The sequence below is a fragment of the Triturus cristatus genome, chromosome 10 (genome assembly GCF_964204655.1).
Source record: "Triturus cristatus chromosome 10, aTriCri1.1, whole genome shotgun sequence".
Classification (NCBI taxonomy): Eukaryota; Metazoa; Chordata; class Amphibia; order Caudata; family Salamandridae; genus Triturus; species Triturus cristatus.
Window position 1 is genome coordinate 59311032 of NC_140593.1, and position 18982 is coordinate 59330013.

The 18982-nt window shown below is 49.7% G+C and overlaps 1 protein-coding gene across 2 annotated transcripts in view; it reads left to right on the forward strand.

Moving 5' to 3' along the window:
* WIPF3 (WAS/WASL interacting protein family member 3) overlaps window positions 1-18982 on the forward strand; it is a 162540-nt gene that overhangs the window by 121454 nt on the left and 22104 nt on the right. For both annotated transcript variants that reach the window (XM_085630412.1, XM_085630413.1), the window contains exon 5: window positions 16983-17708. In XM_085630412.1, coding sequence (XP_085486538.1) covers window positions 16983-17708 — 726 coding nt within the window. The remainder of the gene's footprint in view (window positions 1-16982; window positions 17709-18982) is intronic.

Genomic DNA, 18982 nt, shown 5'->3' on the forward strand with positions numbered 1-18982 from the left:
TGCAAGACATTGTGAAGTGCCTGTGGGGCAGGCAAGAGTTCTTAGAAGGGAACTAGAAGTCGTGCAAGACATTGTGAAGTGCCTGTGGGGAAGGCAAGAGTTCTTAGAAGGGAACCGGAAGTCGTGCAAGACATTGTGAAGTGCCTGTGGGGCAGTCAGGAGTTCTTAGAAGGGAACCAGAAGTCGTGCAAGACATTGTGAAGTGCCTGTGGGGCAGGCAAGAGTTCTTAGAAGGGGACCAGAAGTCGTGCAAGACATTGTGAAGTGCCTGTGGGGCAGGCAAGAGTTCTTAGAAGGGAACCAGAAGTCTTTCAATCAATCAATCAATCAATCAGGGTTTTGTGAAGCGCACAACTCACCCGTGAGGGTCTCAAGGTGCTGGGGGTGGGGGGAGTTGCGCGCAGCTTCGTCTCATCCGAAGAGCCAGGTCATGAGGCTCCTCCTCCTGACCGCTTGCAGTGTGGAGGTTTGTCTGATGATGAGTGGGAGTTTGTTCCAGGCCTTGGCTGAAGATGTCGGAGAAGGATCGCCCCCCTGCTGTGGCTTGCGGGTGCAGGAGGTTTCGGATAGGGCGAGATCGGAGGCTTCTCTTGGATGCATAGAAGGAGATTCTTTTGTTGAGGTATTGGGGTCGGATGTTGTGGAGAGATTTGTAGGCATGGGTGAGGAGCTTGAAGGTCACTCTTTTTTCGACAGGGAGCCAGTGGAGTTCTCGTAGGTGCTGGATGATGTGGTGTTGTCGTGGAATGCTGAGGACAAGTCTAACTTCGGCGTTCTGGATGGTCTGCAGATTGAGGAGTAGAGATTTGTTTATTCCGGCGTAGAGGGTGTTCCCGTCGTCCAGTCTGCTCGTTATGTGTGTGAGTGACGATCCTTCTGGATTTGGGTGGGATCCATTTGAAGGTGATGCAAAGGGTGTTGAAGCAAGGCATTGTGAAGTGCCTGTGGGGCAGGCAAGAGTTCTTAGAAGGGAATTAGCAGTCCTACAAGACTTTGTGAAGGGCCTGTGGGGCAGGCAAGAGTTCTTAGAAGGGAACTAGCAGTCCTACAAGACTTTGTGAAGTGCCTGTGGGGCAGGCAAGAGTTCTTAGAAGGGAATTAGCAGTCCTACAAGATATTGTGAAGTGCCTGTGGGGCAGGCAAGAGTTATTAGAAGTGAACTAGAAGTCATACAAAAGCTTGTGAAGTGCCTGTGGGGCCTAACAAGAGTCCCTAGAAGACAGCTAGAACCCCTACAAGACATTCTGTGCCTGTGGGCTAAACAGGAGTCCTTAGAAGGGAGCTAGCAGTCTTACAAGATATTCTGAAGTACCCGTGGACAGGAAAAGAGTCTTTAGAAGGGTGTTCGCAATCCTACAAGATATTCTGTGCCTGTTGGCTAAACAGGAGTCATTAGACGGGAACTAACAGTCCTACAAGGTATTCTGAAGTGATTGTTGGTCAGCCAAGAGTCTCTAGAAGGGAGTTAGCAAGCACACAAGGTATTCTGAAGTGCCTGTGAGCCAGACAAGAGTCCTTACAAGGGAGTTAGCAGTCCTACAAGATATCAAGAAGTGCCTGTGGGCCAGACAAGAGTCCTTAGAAGGGAGCTAGCAGTCCTACAAGATATCATGAAGTGCCTGTGAGACAGACAAGAGTCCTTACAAGGGAGCTAGCAGTCCTACAAGTTATTCTGACGTGCATGTGGGCCATACAAGAGTCCTTACAAGGGAGATAGTAGGCCTACAAGATATTATGAAGTGCCTGTGAGCCAGGCAAGAGTCTTTAGAAGGGAGCTAGCAGTCCTACAAGACATTGTGAAGTTCCTGTGGGGCAGGAAAGAGTTCTTAGAATTGAACTAGCAGTCCTACAAGATAGTGTGAAGTGCCTGTGGAGCAGACAAGAGTCTTTAGAAGGGAGCTAGCAGTCAACAAGACATTGTGAAGTGCCTGTGGGGCAGGAAAGAGTTCTTAGAATTGAACTAGCAGTCCTACAAGATAGTGTGAAGTGCCTGTGGGGCAGGCAAGAGTTATTAGAAGTGAACTAGAAGTCATACAAGAGATTGTGAAGTGCCTGTGGGGCCTAACAAGAGTCCCTAGAAGAGAGCTAGAACCCCTACAAGATATTCTGTGCCTGTGGGCTAAACAGGAGTCCTTAGAAGGGAGATAGCAGTCCAACAAGATATTCTGAAGTGCCTGTGGGCCAGAAAAGAGTCTTTAGAAGGGTGTTCGCAATCCTACAAGATATGCTGTGCCTGTGGGCTAAACAAGAGTCATTAGAAGGAAACTAACAGTCCTACAAGGTATTCTGAAGTGCTTGTTGGTCAGCCAAGAGTCTCTAGAAGGGAGTTAGCAAGCACACAAGGTATTCTGAAGTGCCTGTGAGCCAGACAAGTCCTTAGAAGGGAGCTAGCAGTCCTACAAGATATCATGAAGTGCCTGTGAGACAGACAAGAGTCCTTACAAGGGTGCTAGCAGTCCTACACGTTATTCTGACGTGCATGTGGGCCATACAAGAGTCTTTAGAAGGGAGCTAGCAGTCCTACAAGATATCATGAAGTGCCTGTGGGCTAAACAAGAGTCATTAGAAGGGAACTAACAATCCTCCAAGGTATTCTGAAGTGCTTGTTGGTCAGCCAAGAGTCTCTAAAAGGGAGTTCGCAAGCACACAAGGTATTATGAAGTGCCTGTGAACCAGACAAGAGTCCTTACAAGGGAGCTAGCACAATTACAAGAAATTCTGAAGTGCCTATCGGTCAGACAAGAGTCTTTATAAGGGAGCTAGCAGTCCTACAAGAGATTCTGAAGGGCCTATGGGCCAGACATGAGTCTTCAGAAGGGAGCTAGCTTACTGCTGTTAGGTGACCCAAAACAAACCTCTAGAAAGCCCTACAGACCCCAAGTATCACTTTTACTCAAAAGTGATGCAGTTGCTGTTCCTTGTGGCACTAAAAATCCCCCAAAGTGCTTTGTAATGTAGAATCTGAGATGACATCGGAGAGCTCTAAGTTGTTCAGTCACTACCACTTTCACACTCTAGCAACAAATGCCGCCCAGCCCAATACAGCTGTATTCCCCCCTCCTGGGAACACTTTCACAGAACCTCACCTGGCTGCTGCAAACAGTGAGTCTAGCGTAGACCACTCCTTCACAAGAAAGAAGGGCACATTCTTCCAGATCAGGTCCCCTGCCATCTTTCTGGCTGTGATCATGCTCCCCTTGAAACTGAGCAAAATATGTCCTCCAGGGTAGACACTCAAAGCGTGTGCAGCTGAAACTGGCTCGGCGGAAGATGTGTGAAGAAGGTGTCACTAAGGCATCCACCGAGAAGCCACAATAGTTGTCTGACACAGACAATCTTCCACGCTTCAAAATTAAAATTAAAGTTACAAAATTAAAATAGGTAGCATCAATCTGATGACATCCTTACTTTATTTATTAATTTGTTTCATTTTGATTTTTATATAGCACAGAATTGGTTTCAATGGAAGTCAAAGCACTTCACAGTGGTGACATTATTAAAATATCAAAGACCTATATTGAATTATCCACGGCTAAAGGTGTACAATCAAAGAAGCAATGATAGCACAATTTAAACTATACAAGACGACATGAAGAATGCTAGAAACTTGCACCCTCTGCAGGGTAGTTTTGCCTTTTTGTTAAACCCTTTTTTTGCTGGCTATAGACTTTTGTGCATGGAGGGTCAGATGTACGACCAAGAAAATAACACCTCGAAAAAAGTTATTTGCGACTCGCAATTTGCGAGGCTCTATTTCCTATGTACAACAGTGTTTTTCACACTGTTAGTGATTCCCAATAGGCTCGCAAATTGAGAGGCTCATGAATATTAATGAGCCTCTCGCAATTTGCGACCCCCAATGGGAATGTCAGGCCCTCCCAGGTATGGTGGCCTGCTGGGCTCAGCAGACCACCACGTCTTGGACTGCTTTTAAACAAAGCAGTATTTTTTTTTAATGCATCCTGTTTTCCTTAAAGGAAAACGGGATGCATTAAAAAAAAAAAAAGTTTTCGTTTCATTTTTTTAAGGACAGATTACGTTTGAGATACGATTTTGATGTTGATCTAATGTTGCAAACCTGAAATCCAAATTAATAGTAATGCAACTTTTTTCATGCATAAGAGACCTCGGTCTGCAGCAAGCTGTTTTCAGACTCCAGAGCATCATGAGCTGACAGGTAAGGGAGGGACTGGATACATTCTGAATCTGAGCTGTTAGAGCTGAGCCCTCAGGAACATAAACACTACTCCCTTACAGCGAGGACCTTTCATTTTCACTTAACCCTTCTCATCCATTGGTCCATGCAAGTGTAATTCACATTTAAATGCTGCCTACTACAGAATGCACCATGGGGCAGTGGGTCCGCCCTCTTCATCCATTGACTGTCTTGCACTGAGTGAGACAGCGTTTTGCCGGATCACATGTGCACAGCCTCCTGAGAAGAAACCCTCCTCAGTGCCAGGGCTGATGCACCTGGGCTTTTCTTTTTTGCATATTGCATACTTTTGAAAAAATACATAAATAAATCAACCATTTCCCAAGGTCAGAACTATTGGATTTGCCAGTGCTTGTTGTATTCCTGTAGTTTATCTCTCTCCATGTATGTTGCAGTCTCTTTCTCTCTTTCGATGGGTACCAGTACTCGCCTTTCTCTTTCTCCTTAGAGCAGTCAGCTCCATACATCTAGTACTTTCCTGGCACGTTGCTTCTTTTGATGCCTGAGCGGTTTCTTTGGTTGTTGGCAGTGTTTAGTTCAAGAGTACTGTTCTCTGGGATGTGTTGGTCTCCCTTCAGGGCTCTCTTGTTTAGGTCTTCGCTTGTCGGATTATTCCTGCTACCGCGGGAGATGAAGGTCTCTGACTCTGGTGCGAATGGTCTCTTCGGTGCAAGAGTTGGATGCAGAAGCCTGGTCGCCAGTTGTTAGCGTGGTTCTCCAGACACCTTCCTTCAGGCAGACGCTGCTCAGGTCTACATTTAATGGTGTTAAGTTTCTAGCTGGGTCCCCTTGGTACCAAACTCTTAAGCCGCCGATGTGCCTCTTTGCTACTTTTCAGGTGAGGGACCTCACTTCTTGGTTTCAGAAGCCACTTCCTGTAGCTGTAGTATTAGGACATGTTCTGGAAAAAATATAATAATATAGTTTCTAGGCTTTCAGGTAACCCTTTTTGTTATTCTTTCTCCGACGATGGTTGATCTGAGTTCTTGAATGTCAGCTCCTGACTGCAAGGAGCATCCTTCTGATACATTTCCTCAGTCCCAGAGCTGCTTTGAATATTTGTGGCCATGTTCTTGCCTGAGAACATGAAAGCAATCTCTGCTGCGTCGAGGCTGCATTACTTGGGCCCTTTCTGGTACTGTTTTGCCCAAGGACCGTCTCACGCTGTATTCCGCGCCTCTGGATTCTGTCTGCTCATCTCCTCCATCTTCCCGTCCGTGTGGTCTGCTTGGTAGAAACCGGAGGTCTGTTAAAGGTGCTGATGGTCCGGCCGGTAGACTCTTTTGCTTTTTCTTATATTTTCTCTAGTTTGCATTTTTTGAACAGTGATCCCGGGACTCTGTTTGCCTACGTGTTCGGTTTCTTTTGTTGGTGGAGTCTACAGCACAAGCTGTCTGGTTGCGAAAGATCTATTGGGCTCTGAGCTCGCCCACTGCTTGCCGTTTGTTGGCTTCATTGTCTCTCAATTCTTATTCCATGGCTCGTCTTACTCTTACTGTGTTTTCCCACCCCTGGAGCATATGATTCTCTGACTTGTATCCTTCCACTGCTCACTTTTAACCCCTTGGCAGCGGCAGGAATTCCGCCGCAGCGCTGGGGGGGGGTTGGGGGCAGCGCGGTGGCGCTGTGCTCATGACGGAGCCACTCCGTCATGAGCCACGGTTGAGCTGTGCTCATGACGGAGTGGTTCCGTCATGACTCCGCCCACTGCGCTAATCGCCCGCACAGGCGGGGAATCAGCGCAGCGTGGGAGGAGCGGCAGCCAACGGCCGCAGCATGACGGAACCACTCCGTCATGAGCACACGGCACCCGTGGCTCATTACGGAGTGTTTCCGTCATGAGCGCTGAAGGGGTTAAGGAACTACTTTTTTCTTTTTCATTCAGCACTCCATGAGAGTGCATGGGTTTGCCAGCTCTCTCTTTTGCGCTGCTTCATCCCTCATTTAGCCCCCACACTGCGTTGCTCCCCCCCACATCTCCCAGCTTGTATTTAAAAGCAAAACAACAAGGTTACGTGTGCTGGGAGGTGGCTGAAGAGCAGACATTAAGGGTTGTTTTTGTTTTATCTCCTGCATTCCACGTATTGTGTGAAACCACAGACCTTGGCATAGAAAGCCGTTCATGGCAGCGGGGCAAGGGCCACCTGCTTCACTCACTGTGTCCAGGAGTCCAGGATATCGCTCCCTGGGCTACTGCAGGGGACACAGTGGCTGAATCCTGTGGCCAGTAAATTAGGCCCCGGAAAGCCTTTCCTTTACATTCTGACACTTCCTTATTCCTTTTAAATTCTGTTCTGAGGCTCTTGAGTGAAAAGGTTTTAAGCTAACATAAGATCTGTTTCTTTTCCGTCAGTATTTTGAAATGTTCTTTTTTTTTTTGCTTTCTAAACAGTGCTTTACAGACAAACATTGTTAAAGGCCACAGCTCGGCTCCCACATTGCAAATGTGACACCTATTGCCTTTTCTACCCAGTGCCACATTATTCTTATCTTATCTCATTAGATTTTTGGAGTTCTGGGTGAGACATTTTTCCCTGTTTTTGTTTTACCCGGTTATTGAAAGTATAACATGTAATTCCGTATTGTTTGGCATCACAGAAGCTTGAATTAGCAGGAGATGCATTATAAAATTCAAAGTTGTTCCTAACAGGGGCACCTAACTTATGTCTTGCCCAGTGCCCCCAAATTTCTCAGCATTACCCTGACGGTCAGGGTAACAGTTAGGGTTCCTGTTAGTGTCCAAGCTGGGGTTCTGTTAGACTCTGGGAAATGTAAAGGTCAGGCCTCTGTTCTGGTGTTGTTAGGTTCACTCTAACAGGGTCATTTGGACACTAGTGTTTGTGCAAAATGGGTGCTAATGGCACTTGTGCCTGTCTTTGCACTGTTGCCAGTTAAGAATGTGCTTTTTCTGACTAAGCCGTGTCATCTTAAGGATTTGGGGGGCCCCGGGCAAGAAACATTTTTGAGGCCCCTATTTGGAGCCATTTTGAATTTTATGACATGCTTTTTGCTACTTCAAACTCTATGTTGCCTAACAATATTGAATATAAGTTCAAGGTTAAGATGGACAAATACACAGAAGTGAGCTGAGAGAAAGTTCCCCTTCCCAGGGGGCCCCTGAAGGCTTGGCGCCCTGGGCAGTTGCCCACCTTGCTCACGCATAACCTCTGTGGTTAAGTGAGAGCAAAATGCGGACATTCAAAAACAACCTGCAAGCTGAGGTCAAACCCCTTTTGCGTGTCTTATTGTTATTTTCCATGTTTTGCCCTGTGGTGTTAATCAGATGCAAAAAGACACCGGATATCCGGCACAAATGGAATCCGTGTGAAGGTTTTTTTACAACGTTTTGGAACCCGAGGTTTTGCCTCATTTATTTTGATGTTTACATCCCTCCGTTATTTGTATTTTCTTTCTTAGATCTATTACCCTTCTTAGGTTTTCTTTGTAGAATCTGTTGTCTTTTGGCTCAGATCTTTGACTTGCCTTGTAATTTTTGCCTGCATTGTGCCCTTTACGGTTTCTGATTACATCGTTTTCATCTGTGTTTCTTGTGCATTTCCGGTGGTTTGTCTTGGGGAAGGTGCTGTTGCTCAGGGGCCTTTTCTGCATCCTCTGCTCTTGTCTTCCTTTGCCTGCTGGTGTTGCCACCACGTCCTTCTTCCGTGTGGACGCGGAATGATCCTACTTTCGGTTTGATCTCTGGCCCTCCTGTTGAAACTAGATAAAGTTGTCTTAAGTTCCCTGGATCAGTTCTCTCCCTTTTCCATCCATGTTAGGAGTGTGTACCCAGACCCATCGCCCCTCCCCCCACCACCCCTCCTCACTGCGTTGGGGTAACTCTCTGTCCCTGTCCGATCTATCGCCTTCTCTGTGAACGGGGTCAATCCGTTTTCCTGAACTGCCCCCCCCCCCCACCTGTTTCTCGAGGGTCTCTGTTTCTCCCGGTAGCTCTTAATATCTGTCTCCCTCACTCTATATCTCACCCACTTTCTATCACTGGCATCCCTTTTCTCCTCCCTCTCATCTGACCCTCCCTTGTGTATTGGGGCCTCACTCTCTCTCCTTGCTTGAACCCCACTTCTAGTAGAGGCTATCAGGGGTGTAGCGTCAGAGGGGGGTGTTTTGGGGTGTTACACCCCTTAATAAATGTATTTTCTGGTACATAGTTGGGGGCAGGTGGTTTCAGTCGGGTGTGTTGAGGTGTCTGTCGCATTCCACCCTCTGCGTTTCACATACACACAGGCAGAAGCCTGCACACTCTCTCCCTCTCGCGGTTTTGAAAGTCTTTAAAAAGTTGGTCATTTTACAAAAAATTGTGACTTCTCTCAGTTCCTCCCCCTTCCAACCTGCATTCCTCCCCCTTTCCACTGCCGCTCGGGCCCTTCTCATGTGCCCTGCTTGTGGTATCATATATTTTAACCGTACATTGTTGGATAATCTGCAGCTTCCCCCCCCCCCCTCTCCCCTCCCCCCAGTGCTACTGACCCGCTGCGCCTCTGGGGGTTACCCTGGTATGGCCGAACCCCCCACCACTGTCCAACTCTTAACAAAACAAGCCTCAGCAAGGCTGGGATTTAATGTTAGTAACACATTACTAATGCGCTGTTCCCTTTCACAAGCCTGGGATGTGCGCTTTGCAGGCGGACTAGTCTGTGAACGGGAATGCAATTTTCGATGTGACTTTTGTACTAATGGGAGATTTGCATATTGCACATTAGTTTGGAGTCAGAAAACTACCTGCCTAATGAATATTATTCAGACAGGTGGCAACATGTGCCCCCCACTGTGAATGGCTGCGAATGTGGGATGGCAGGCTCCTGCCCTGCATTTCCATTGCCAAACAGAAAGCATTTTATTTTTAAAGCAGCCCGTGCCCATTAAAGGGACCGGTGCTGCTTTAAGCAAAAAAGTGTCTTGTTGGGGGAGACATCGGGGACCGCAGGTAGCATCTCTTGCACCGCTGCCTACGCCCCCCCAAGGTAGCTGTGACCGCTTCCAAAGTAAACATTTTCCCCTGTGTTAGGGTGACCAGTATTTTAAAGCCACAAACCGGGACATTTCTCAAAATAGAAGCAGGGTTACAACTTTACTTCAAGCGCGCGCACAGACTGACAGCGCTGCTCAGCAGAGAATTACAGAACAGTAGGTCAGGACATACATAGAATGCAATGTTTAAACCCAGTAGCTTGCCTGTTAATTACATTTCTTTCTTATAACAGCTGCTAACTATCCCTGCTTTGTAAAACATAAAAAGGCACCTCCCGCTGTTTTCAGTCCACCCTCTCTAAAAACCGGGGACTGAGGTCTGTGCTAAATTTCATGAAATCTGCCGGGACAGCTGGCGAAAACCGGGACCGCCCCGACAAATCCGGGACGCCTGGTCACCCTAGTGCCTAGTCTGTGTGAATTAGATACCACCCCTTAGGGGTGCAATTGCGGTTGCAAACCATTGATACATTCCTTTCAGAACCGAAACTAAGGTAGGGTGACGGGGGTAGGGGGTACCCCCTTCAGACCCCGTCCGATTTGCAGTTAGGAAAGGGTTGCAAAAGCAGCTGCCGCTGCAGGAAAAAGCGGTGGGGCCAGGCGAGGGGCGATTTCGAGAGACGACCGACCACGAGGGAAAATTAAATAAATAATTAAGGTTCCCTCGTGGTTGTCTCTCGGAATCCCCCCTCACCTGGCCCCATCGCTCTTACTAGCAGAGGCCGCGGCTGTGCAGAAGCTCTGTACGAGTGGGAAAAGCCTTTTGTAAATAGGAAAAAGTTATGTTGCAGTCAAAAAACGTGATTTTGCGAATGGCAGGCTTTAGCAATGTAAAACACGTTTGAACATCGGACCAATAGTGCCACCTGCTGGCGGCATGGTTGAACGACAGCTAACGTTTAATATAAGGCTGGATATCATCTCCTTGCAAGTAGTTGCAATAATATTACTTCAGTCAAAATGTCTGAGTCACATTCCTACAACTGTTTAACTCCCAAATAGAGAGCCCCCCTTTTAAGTGGGACTGCGCTGTCAGATTATGTAATGTTGCGGGAGTCAGTGGAACAGTCCACGTCTCCCGTAGTGGTAGGGGGTGATCCTGTTAGTTAACCACCCCCCTGAATAATACAATAAAGGTTGGGCTCAGCGGACGCCGAGACCACGTGAATATTGTTAATAAAAAGCCCAGGGCTCTGGGCGTGGCTCAGTCCAGAGCTGGCCACTAACGTATATGCTGTGTTTCAGTTGCACATATGTCCTAGGCCTGGACCCCGGGCCGCGACTCTACATTGGCGACGAGGTGGTGTCAGCTTGCTGCTGTCCTGCCTCTCACCTACCGTGCTGTCCCCCGGCTGTCTCCGGGAGCCCGCTCCTGCCGTGCGGCTCCTGCCTGTGGCCTGGCGTGCCCCTGCCGCGTGCCGGCGTCGGTCTCCGCGACCCCACCAGCGGCAGCGGCTCTACTGGCATCCCGCTGGGCCATTGATGTGTCACCCAGGGTGCGAAGCCCAGAAGAGTGCGCGCGCACCCCGACAGTCCAGCCTGCACAGGTCAGACGCGTCCTGTGCCGATGCAGGTGCGTGCGAGTTCTGGAAGTTGAGGTGAAGGTGCTGGTAAGCGACACAGCGCCACCCTGCTGCCCCCTCTGGCCCTCCAGCTGTACTGCACCTACCCTGGATGTCAGCACGCGCGTTGTGTGGCCCTGCCCTGGTGAAGGCTCCCAGCACCTGCAGCGCTGTGCCACCCTGCTGCCCCCTTCTGGCCGTCCAGCAGCACTACACTGGCCCTAAACTACAGCAGGCACATTGTGTGGCCCTGCCCCTCGGAAGGATCCCAGCAACTGACTCTGCATGCCCAAGAAGTCCGCTGCCCCCTCCTGGTGCCTCCACTCTCCTCCTCCTGCCCCTGGGACTATCGTGTGAGACAGCCGCTCTGTTCCTGCGGCAAGGAGATCCTGGCCACCCACTGCACGCGCTCCTTTTGCTCGCTCCTGATTGGGCCCCAGTCGCCTTTCTTGCTCCGCCAGCGCTGGCCTGCGCCCCACCACCCTGCTACGCGGCTCAACTCACTGCGACGCCCGGCGGGTGGAAGTCTTTACGCCCTACTGCCTTGGCTAAGTGAATCCTTTGCCTCCCTGCCGCCGCCCTCCTCTGAGCCAGTATGACCTCCTTCTCGCCGTTGGAACCCTTTACCATTACCGGTCCACTGCCCTCCCAGGCTGCGCGGTGGAAAGAGTGGGTGGAGTGTTTGGAGACGTTCTTCGAAGCTGCGGACATACAGGCCCCACGGCAAAGATCCATGCTCATCCACAAAATTGCGAAGACTGTCCGCGAAGCTGGACCCCCGTGGACCTATGCCACGATGCGCGACGCCATCACGGCGCATTTTGAGCCATACGCCAATCCGGATTATGAGCGTTTCCTCCTCTGCCAGGTAAAACAGCTCCCTGATGAATCTGTTGGCGTATTCTACGCCCACCTCAAGGAGTTAGCCAGCACGTGCACCCTGCCTGATGAGGATGATGAGATCCGGGCGCAATTCATTCACGGCTGCGCCTCTTCTAAGCTACGTGAGCGCGTCCTAGAGGAACACAACATGCCGATGAGGGACATCCTGACCCTGGGACGCTCCAAGGAACTGTCCAAGGCCAGGGCGGCCCATATGGAGCTCAAAGCTATGGTGGCCGTCGAGGAGGAGCCAGTCTGCGCCGTCCGTTCTGAGACCTGTGGGCCACGACAAAGACCCAGAAGGCCCTCGACCCAAAGCTCCAGACAGAACTCCAAAATTCGCCTCTGTCGATGGTGTGGAGGCCCGCTCCCTCACGACGGCGCCTGTCCAGCCCAAGGAAAAACCTGCAGTGCGTGTGGAAAGGTCAGCCATTTTTCCAAAGTCTGTCGCTCGAAGTCTCAGCGACAATCTCAAGGCCCACCACGACAGCTACGGGCACTAGAGACCCTCCCAGATGACTCCTCAAACGGCGACATGGACGAAGATGAGGCCACAACAGTGCATGTAGTACACATGCTACACGCTCTCTCCGCCTCCCCGCAGGCAGTGCCCATGTGCACTATCAACGTGCAGGATCATCCAGTGGCAGCGCTCATCGACACTGGAGCAACAATCAACCTCATGGCTGCCAGTGTCTACAGGCTGTTACCTAACCTGCCGGCTCTCCGCAACACCAACGTCCAGGTGTACACTTTCGGGACCCACACCCCACTCAGAATATGCGGCGTGTTCCAAGCCAATCTCTCTCACAACCACGTCCATCGACAGTCCAAGATCTACGTCTCCCAAGAAGGGTCTCTTTTCTTACTCAGCTGCCGCACCTCACAAGATCTTCGCCTCATCCACTTTGCCTTCCCTCCTGCAGCTACAAGAGTTCCAGCTCACGGTGAAATACAGACCCGGCACCCGGAATCCAGCTGACTTTTTGTCACAGTACGCCTGGCCAGCCACTCCTCCGAAAGCCACTGAGGCCGCGCCGCGGAAGACTACGTGCGGATGGTAATCGAAGGGTCCCGGCCTCTTCCGATATCCCTGCAAGATGTCATAGCTGCCACACGGGATGATGACTGCCTCCAGATAGCATTACAAGCAGTTTCCTCAGGGGACTGGCGACTACTATAGAGTCCTTCACCGCTACGAACCGCAGCGGCCCAAGCAACATTGAAGTCACTGCACCAAGTCCATCATGAACTGTCTGTATCGGCCGACGGCTGCCTCTTGCGAGGCCCACGCCTTGTCCTACCTGCGAGCCTCACCAGACAGGTTGCCCTTCTCGCCCATGGCGCACACCAGGGGATCGTCAAATCAAAGAACAGACTTCACAGTAAAGTCTGGTTCCCAGGCCTGGACCAGCAAATAGTTATTCATACAACACTGCCCAGTATGCCTCGCCACGAGCCTACCAAGTAAACCTGCGCCGATCATCACTGAAGCAGCTCCGAGCGCCCCATGGGAGAGAGTGAGTGCTGACTTCGGCAGTCTACCAGGAGGAAAGCACAGGCTAGTGGTGGTTGATGACTTCTCGAGGTATCCAGAAGTTGAATTTGTTGCCTCTACATCTGCCGCGGAAGTTATCCCTAAATTGGAGAAGTTAATAGCCACCCATGGGCTCGTCGGTGAACTCCGCACCGACAATGGACCAGCGCGGAGATGGCCGACTACTTTGCCTCACACAAAATAAAACACCGCAAAATCACCCCGAGGTGGCCCCAAGCCAATGGCGAAGTGGAACGGCTAATGCGGACACTGAACAAAACGATCCAGATTTCCCTAGCCGATGGACTCAACCTGGAACGAGCAGTGTACCAGTTTCTCCGGGAGTACCGGCTCACCCCTCACTGCACCACCGGCATCTCCCCAAGTCGACTGTGTTTCAGCCGGACTGTCACCGACACCATCCCCCACCATCCGGTGTGGGCTGAAATGGCCAACCCTCCGAATCAGTCAGACTACAAGCGAGAGAAGACCAACGAAGCAGCGTCCCGGAAAAGACACGCTAGAGAAAGCCCCATTGCTGTGGGTGACCAGTTGCTCGTGCAAGACCGGCACCCTGGAGGAAAATTTTGTCGACCGTTCCAACTCCAACCTTGGTGACTGCCCAGAGAGGACCAGAGACAGTTACCCGCAATGTGTCCCTCTTCAAAAGAGTCCCACCCAGTGACGAGGGCGATGTCCCAGGGTCCGAGTGGTGCAACGGGACGCCCCGCGACAGATCCGCAACTCCTGACAGCGATGCGGCCGGACCTGGTCGACCGGCCACCATGGACATCTCCACCAATCTGATACCCGCGTCGATCCCAGACCAGGGTTCTGGTGGTGGCCAGAGCCCAGCCCCCAGCAGCAATCCGGTTGAACAGTCACCAGACCCGCAGCTGCGGAACAGTCAGAACAGATATCACCTCCGGCCCTGTCCGAAACCATCCCAGAAGTACAAAGACTATGTAACCAGCGGCTAGTCGGTGACTATGGGTCGGGTCGCAGCCAGAGTGAGCAGCTGCAAAGAGTATCCAAGTAAGACTGTTCCGTTCTTTGTATTTCGCCCAAGATGTGGTGCACAGGACTGAAAGTTTACATTTAGATTCTAAGTTCAATGTTCATTTAAATTTGTCTCTCCTGGTAAAGGAGGAATGTATTGTTGCGGGAGACAGTGGAACAGTCCACGTCTCCCGTAGTGGTAGGGGGTGGTCCTGTTAGTTCACCACCCCCCTGAATAATACAATAAAGGTTGGGCTCGGCGGACGCCGAGACCACGTGAATATTGTTAATAAAAAGCCCAGGGCTCTGGGCGTGGCTCAGTCCAGAGCTGGCCACTAACGTATATGCTGTGTTGCAGTTGCACATATGTCCTAGGCCTGGACCCCGGGCCGTGACTCTACAGATTAGATGTCTGGTGCTGGCATCGGGTTTTTGGAGTACTGGCCAGTCACACATCCGGTTCCTGGAGAGATGTCACATGTAGAATTATAAATAGGTAACTGTCAATGCCAGATGTGTTTACACCAGGGGGTACCAAGTGACATCAAAGAATTACAGCAAAGCTCGGGTTGTCAATGATGTCACTGGAGTTGTCAATGATGTCACTAGAAAGCGACGATGGAAATCTCACGAGGAGGTGAGGTCACAAAATGAGAATGTGAAGCTGGTGAAATCCTTTCACGCAGTACTGGTCTAGTTTCATGTACGGCGAGGCTCCCTGAGAGGGACTTTCTCCGCACTGGGGTTTTCTGATTCAACTGTGTTGAATTTTAAGGTGATTCTCATGTTACACTTTCAAAATGGAGGCTTGCGGCTGCAGAACGACTGTGCCATTTTCCTGAAGTAGTTCTCGTTCTAGTGTCTTGATTGCAGAGTGCTCCTGCTGCAGGGTTCTCAAGAACAGTGCGAGGAAGGTAGGGGCTCAGCTGAACTAAAGTAACCCTTCTACAGTGCTTGAAATGGAACAGTAGAAGTGCAGGTACTCTCCAACAGAGTACCTGCTTGTTTCTGAGAAGTGCCGGTACCCCACAATTAAAAGTATTACGTGTTTCTTGTGAAGTGCAGGTGCTCACCCTCCCAAAATTAAAAAGTGCTGGTACTCAGTACCGAAGAGTACCGGCCCATTTGAAGCACTGGGATAACGGTATGAACCGCAAATCTGATGCGTCCACACTAAACCAAGGCCACCGTAGTTAATAAATATCAGGATGAAAGGGGTTAAAATCGTGCAATAATGCGTCAGACCTCACAATATTTATACCAATAAACAACAACAGCTAAAAGTGACGTATAATTACAGCCCTGCCTGCCAAAGTGGTATGGGTAATGTGATGTGTAATCTCACCTGTGGAATGGTTACCACACGTGTAACTGCTCCTGCTTTATAAAGGGTGAGATCTCTGGTTCTGTATTTGGTGTACAAGTTACAGTTTGCATGGTTGTTGCACAGTTATGGATTCTGCTCCTAACCATAACTTGCATGTATCAGTGATTGTTCAGTTTAAAATCCTAGCCATAACTGCACTTTAACTTTGCTCTTTCGGTGACTCGCTGAGACTTTTTAAACATCCGTGGAGGTGCTAGAACCAAAGCCCACCATCATTTCACTTTAATCTTTGTTTTTTTCAGTGACCAGATACATATATGGATTTTGTGTAGTGCTCATCACAATATGGTAAAAGTGTAGAAGAGATTAAGTTGGTGTGCAAAATCACAAATATTTTCACAGTGTGTGGGAAGATTATTTATGTAAGTGGGCAGGTTACAGAAATAAACAAAGGCAGAAAGAGAAATATATACGTAATGATGATGTACCACTGCAGTGTTCCGCGCAGGGGTTTCTCGTGCGTTTACAGCACGTGCTCGCGCCAAGTCACCTCACAGATTGTCTTTATTGCGCAGAGACTTATAAAGAAGGGAACATATGAAAACGCCAGCATTGTGTTTTATGGCAAATGCACATCCCCAGAGTGGTCCCACCCCATGTTAGTTGGCACTGCACACATTTTTGGAGTTTTATCACTGCTTGATGTCTGTTTCATGGAGTGATGTGGCTGCTTGATGTCTATTTCATGGAGAGATGTGACTGCTTGATGTCTATTTCATGGAGAGATGTGACTGCTTGATCTCTGTTTCATGGAGTGATGTGACTGCTTGATGTCTATTTCATGGAGAGATGTGACTGCCTGATGCCTGTTCCATGGAGTGAGGTCAGTGCCTGATGCCTGTTCCATGGAGTGAGGTCAGTGCCTGATGCCTGTTCCATGGAGTGAGGTCAGTGCTTGATGCCTGTTCCATGGAGTGAGGTCAGTGCCTGATGCCTGTTCCATGGAGTGAGGTCAGTGCCTGATGTCTGTTCCATGGAGTGAGGTCAGTGCCTGATGTCTGTTCCATGGAGTGAGGTCAGTGCCTGATGTCTGTTCCATGGAGTGAGGTCAGTGTCTGATGTCTGTTCCATGGAGTGAGGTCAGTGCCTGATGTCTGTTCCATGGAGTGAGGTCAGTGCCTGATGTCTGTTCCATGGAGTGAGGTCAGTGCCTGATGTCTGTTCCATGGAGTGAGGTCAGTGTCTGATGTCCAATTCAAGGAGTGATGTCATAGTTTAATGTCGGATTCCTTAAGCAGTGTGGTCTGGCAATGATTTCCTGGAGTGATGTCACTCTCTGCTTTCCATCTGCCCTGGCATCTAGGCTGTGGCATCCCTCTCAGAACCCACCGCCAGATGCCCTCAAGGAATTGTACTGTTCTATTCTTCGCTGCGAATATCTCACCCATATAATGTTTTTTGTTTGTTTTTCAGTTGGTAAAGCAGCCAGCCAGCCTGCTCGAGCAAGGACCCCCACACCAAGGTTCCCAGACCCCGCTGTCATTAATACATCAGAGGGTGTAGGTTCTATCCCTTCACCTGAAACCCCACGGCACGCCCCCCCTCCAGAGACACCAAGCATCACCCCCAGACCTGCCCCACCCCGACCAACCATTCCGGCCCCACCTCTGCCCCCACCTAACGCTAGCAAGCCCCACTTCAGCCACCAGCCCCCCCCGCCTCCAGAGAGGACCAGTCAGTTATCATCTCAGCCTCCTGCTGCACACCCTCCTCCACCCCCTCCTTCTTTACCCCCTTTCTTGCCCCCACCCTTGCCCCCACAGGCAGAGAAGCCTGCAAAGTTTCCCACAACACCCTCACACCCCCCTCCACCTCCGCCACCACCCGGGTCACACGTTCCCGGCTTTACGCTTCCTCCCAGAACAGCACCTCCCTCCCTGGGCCCTCCCCCGCCACTGCCGGATTTCAGGGATTGCCCCCCATCTGGCCCTCCCCCACCTCCACCGAATTCAGCCCGTAAACTGTCGGCGCCGTGCCCACCTACTCCAAACATTCTCGGGCCTACAGAGGGCAACGCTGTTCCCTACCCGCCCCGTTCAAGGTCTCCCAGCTTCCTGCCCCCGACTTCAAAACACAACCTGCAACCAGCGCCCCCTCCACCGATGGCACTGCCCCAGAGGAGCCCCGCCAAGCCTCCAGGTGAGACATACCGCTTGCTGCAAAGTCTGGGCAGAACACAGGGCTGGGCATGTTGGCCACTGAACCCCCAGTTCCAGTGGTCGAAGTGGGGAAAAAAAAGTAGGGGAACTGTGGGCGGAGACTCAGGGGGCGGGAATAACCCAAGGATTGGATTAGTGGGCGGAGTCGGAGGTGTGGCTAGAAATAGCAAAACATACCAATTTTTGAACGTTTGGCATTTCACTGACCAGTTACAGCTTATAACGTTATTTAATTCAAAGAATCAATAAACATGTTTATTTGAGGTTTATTATATAAGTTGTTTATATTTAATTCATTTACAATGTGGGACATGTTTCCAATCACAGAATATTCCAAAAACGCTTATAAGTGGAATCATAAGCCATTTGTCTCCGAGCCATGCAGTTTCTTTCATCTGCACTTCTCCTCCCTTTTTCTAACCATTTCTGAACATAAAATTCAGGTTTAAATTCTATGACAGGTGGCCCCACGATATTTATGGACATTGTAGAAGACAGACGATTGATTGATATTCTGTTCCGCAGTGGTGTGAGCACATGATTCATTACACTAAAGCCCCGTTCACATTCAGCAGTTGAGGTACAAAAGGTGTTTATAATGTGCATTAATGGTTTCAGGCTTCCAGGGATGCAATTTTTATTTTGTTTGTACTCCCTGAAACCAAGGATGTACTGCCTGGTATCAAATGCATGCAACCTGCTACAAAGGTTTTGTAATTCTCCCTCACCGTATAAGATGTCTACTGGATCTGGCCAATAAACTGGTTGTAGGAGTTTCATTCTATGTACTAACTCTTTGTATTCTATTTCATCATTGTTTGTGGTTGTGCATCTAGAAACATTTGATGCATTAGACATTGTCATCCTTTTTCGCAGGTTATTTGCTAAGCTCCTAAAGAACTGTCCCTATTGATGCTAACACAGCCTTTGTTCTGTTGCAGTCCTACACCAGCAAACTGCATCCGTTCAGCAGCATCTAATGCAGTTGTAGCAAACAAAGGGCCCAGGTGAATCAGCCATTGATTCAAACACTAAAATCTGCATCTGTATTGAACGATCGGCCTCATATATGGTCATATCACGCCGCTGCAGCCTTCTGGATAGGTCACCCAATTCTGTGAAAGCATCATATAAAATGCCCATATTTTCAACAAACACCAGGGAGGTTAATAAACGGTTTAAACCAGCATATTTCCTCTGCTCAATGTCACTCCTCGTTGAGTCTTCGGAACATTCCATGAAATGTTTAATAAG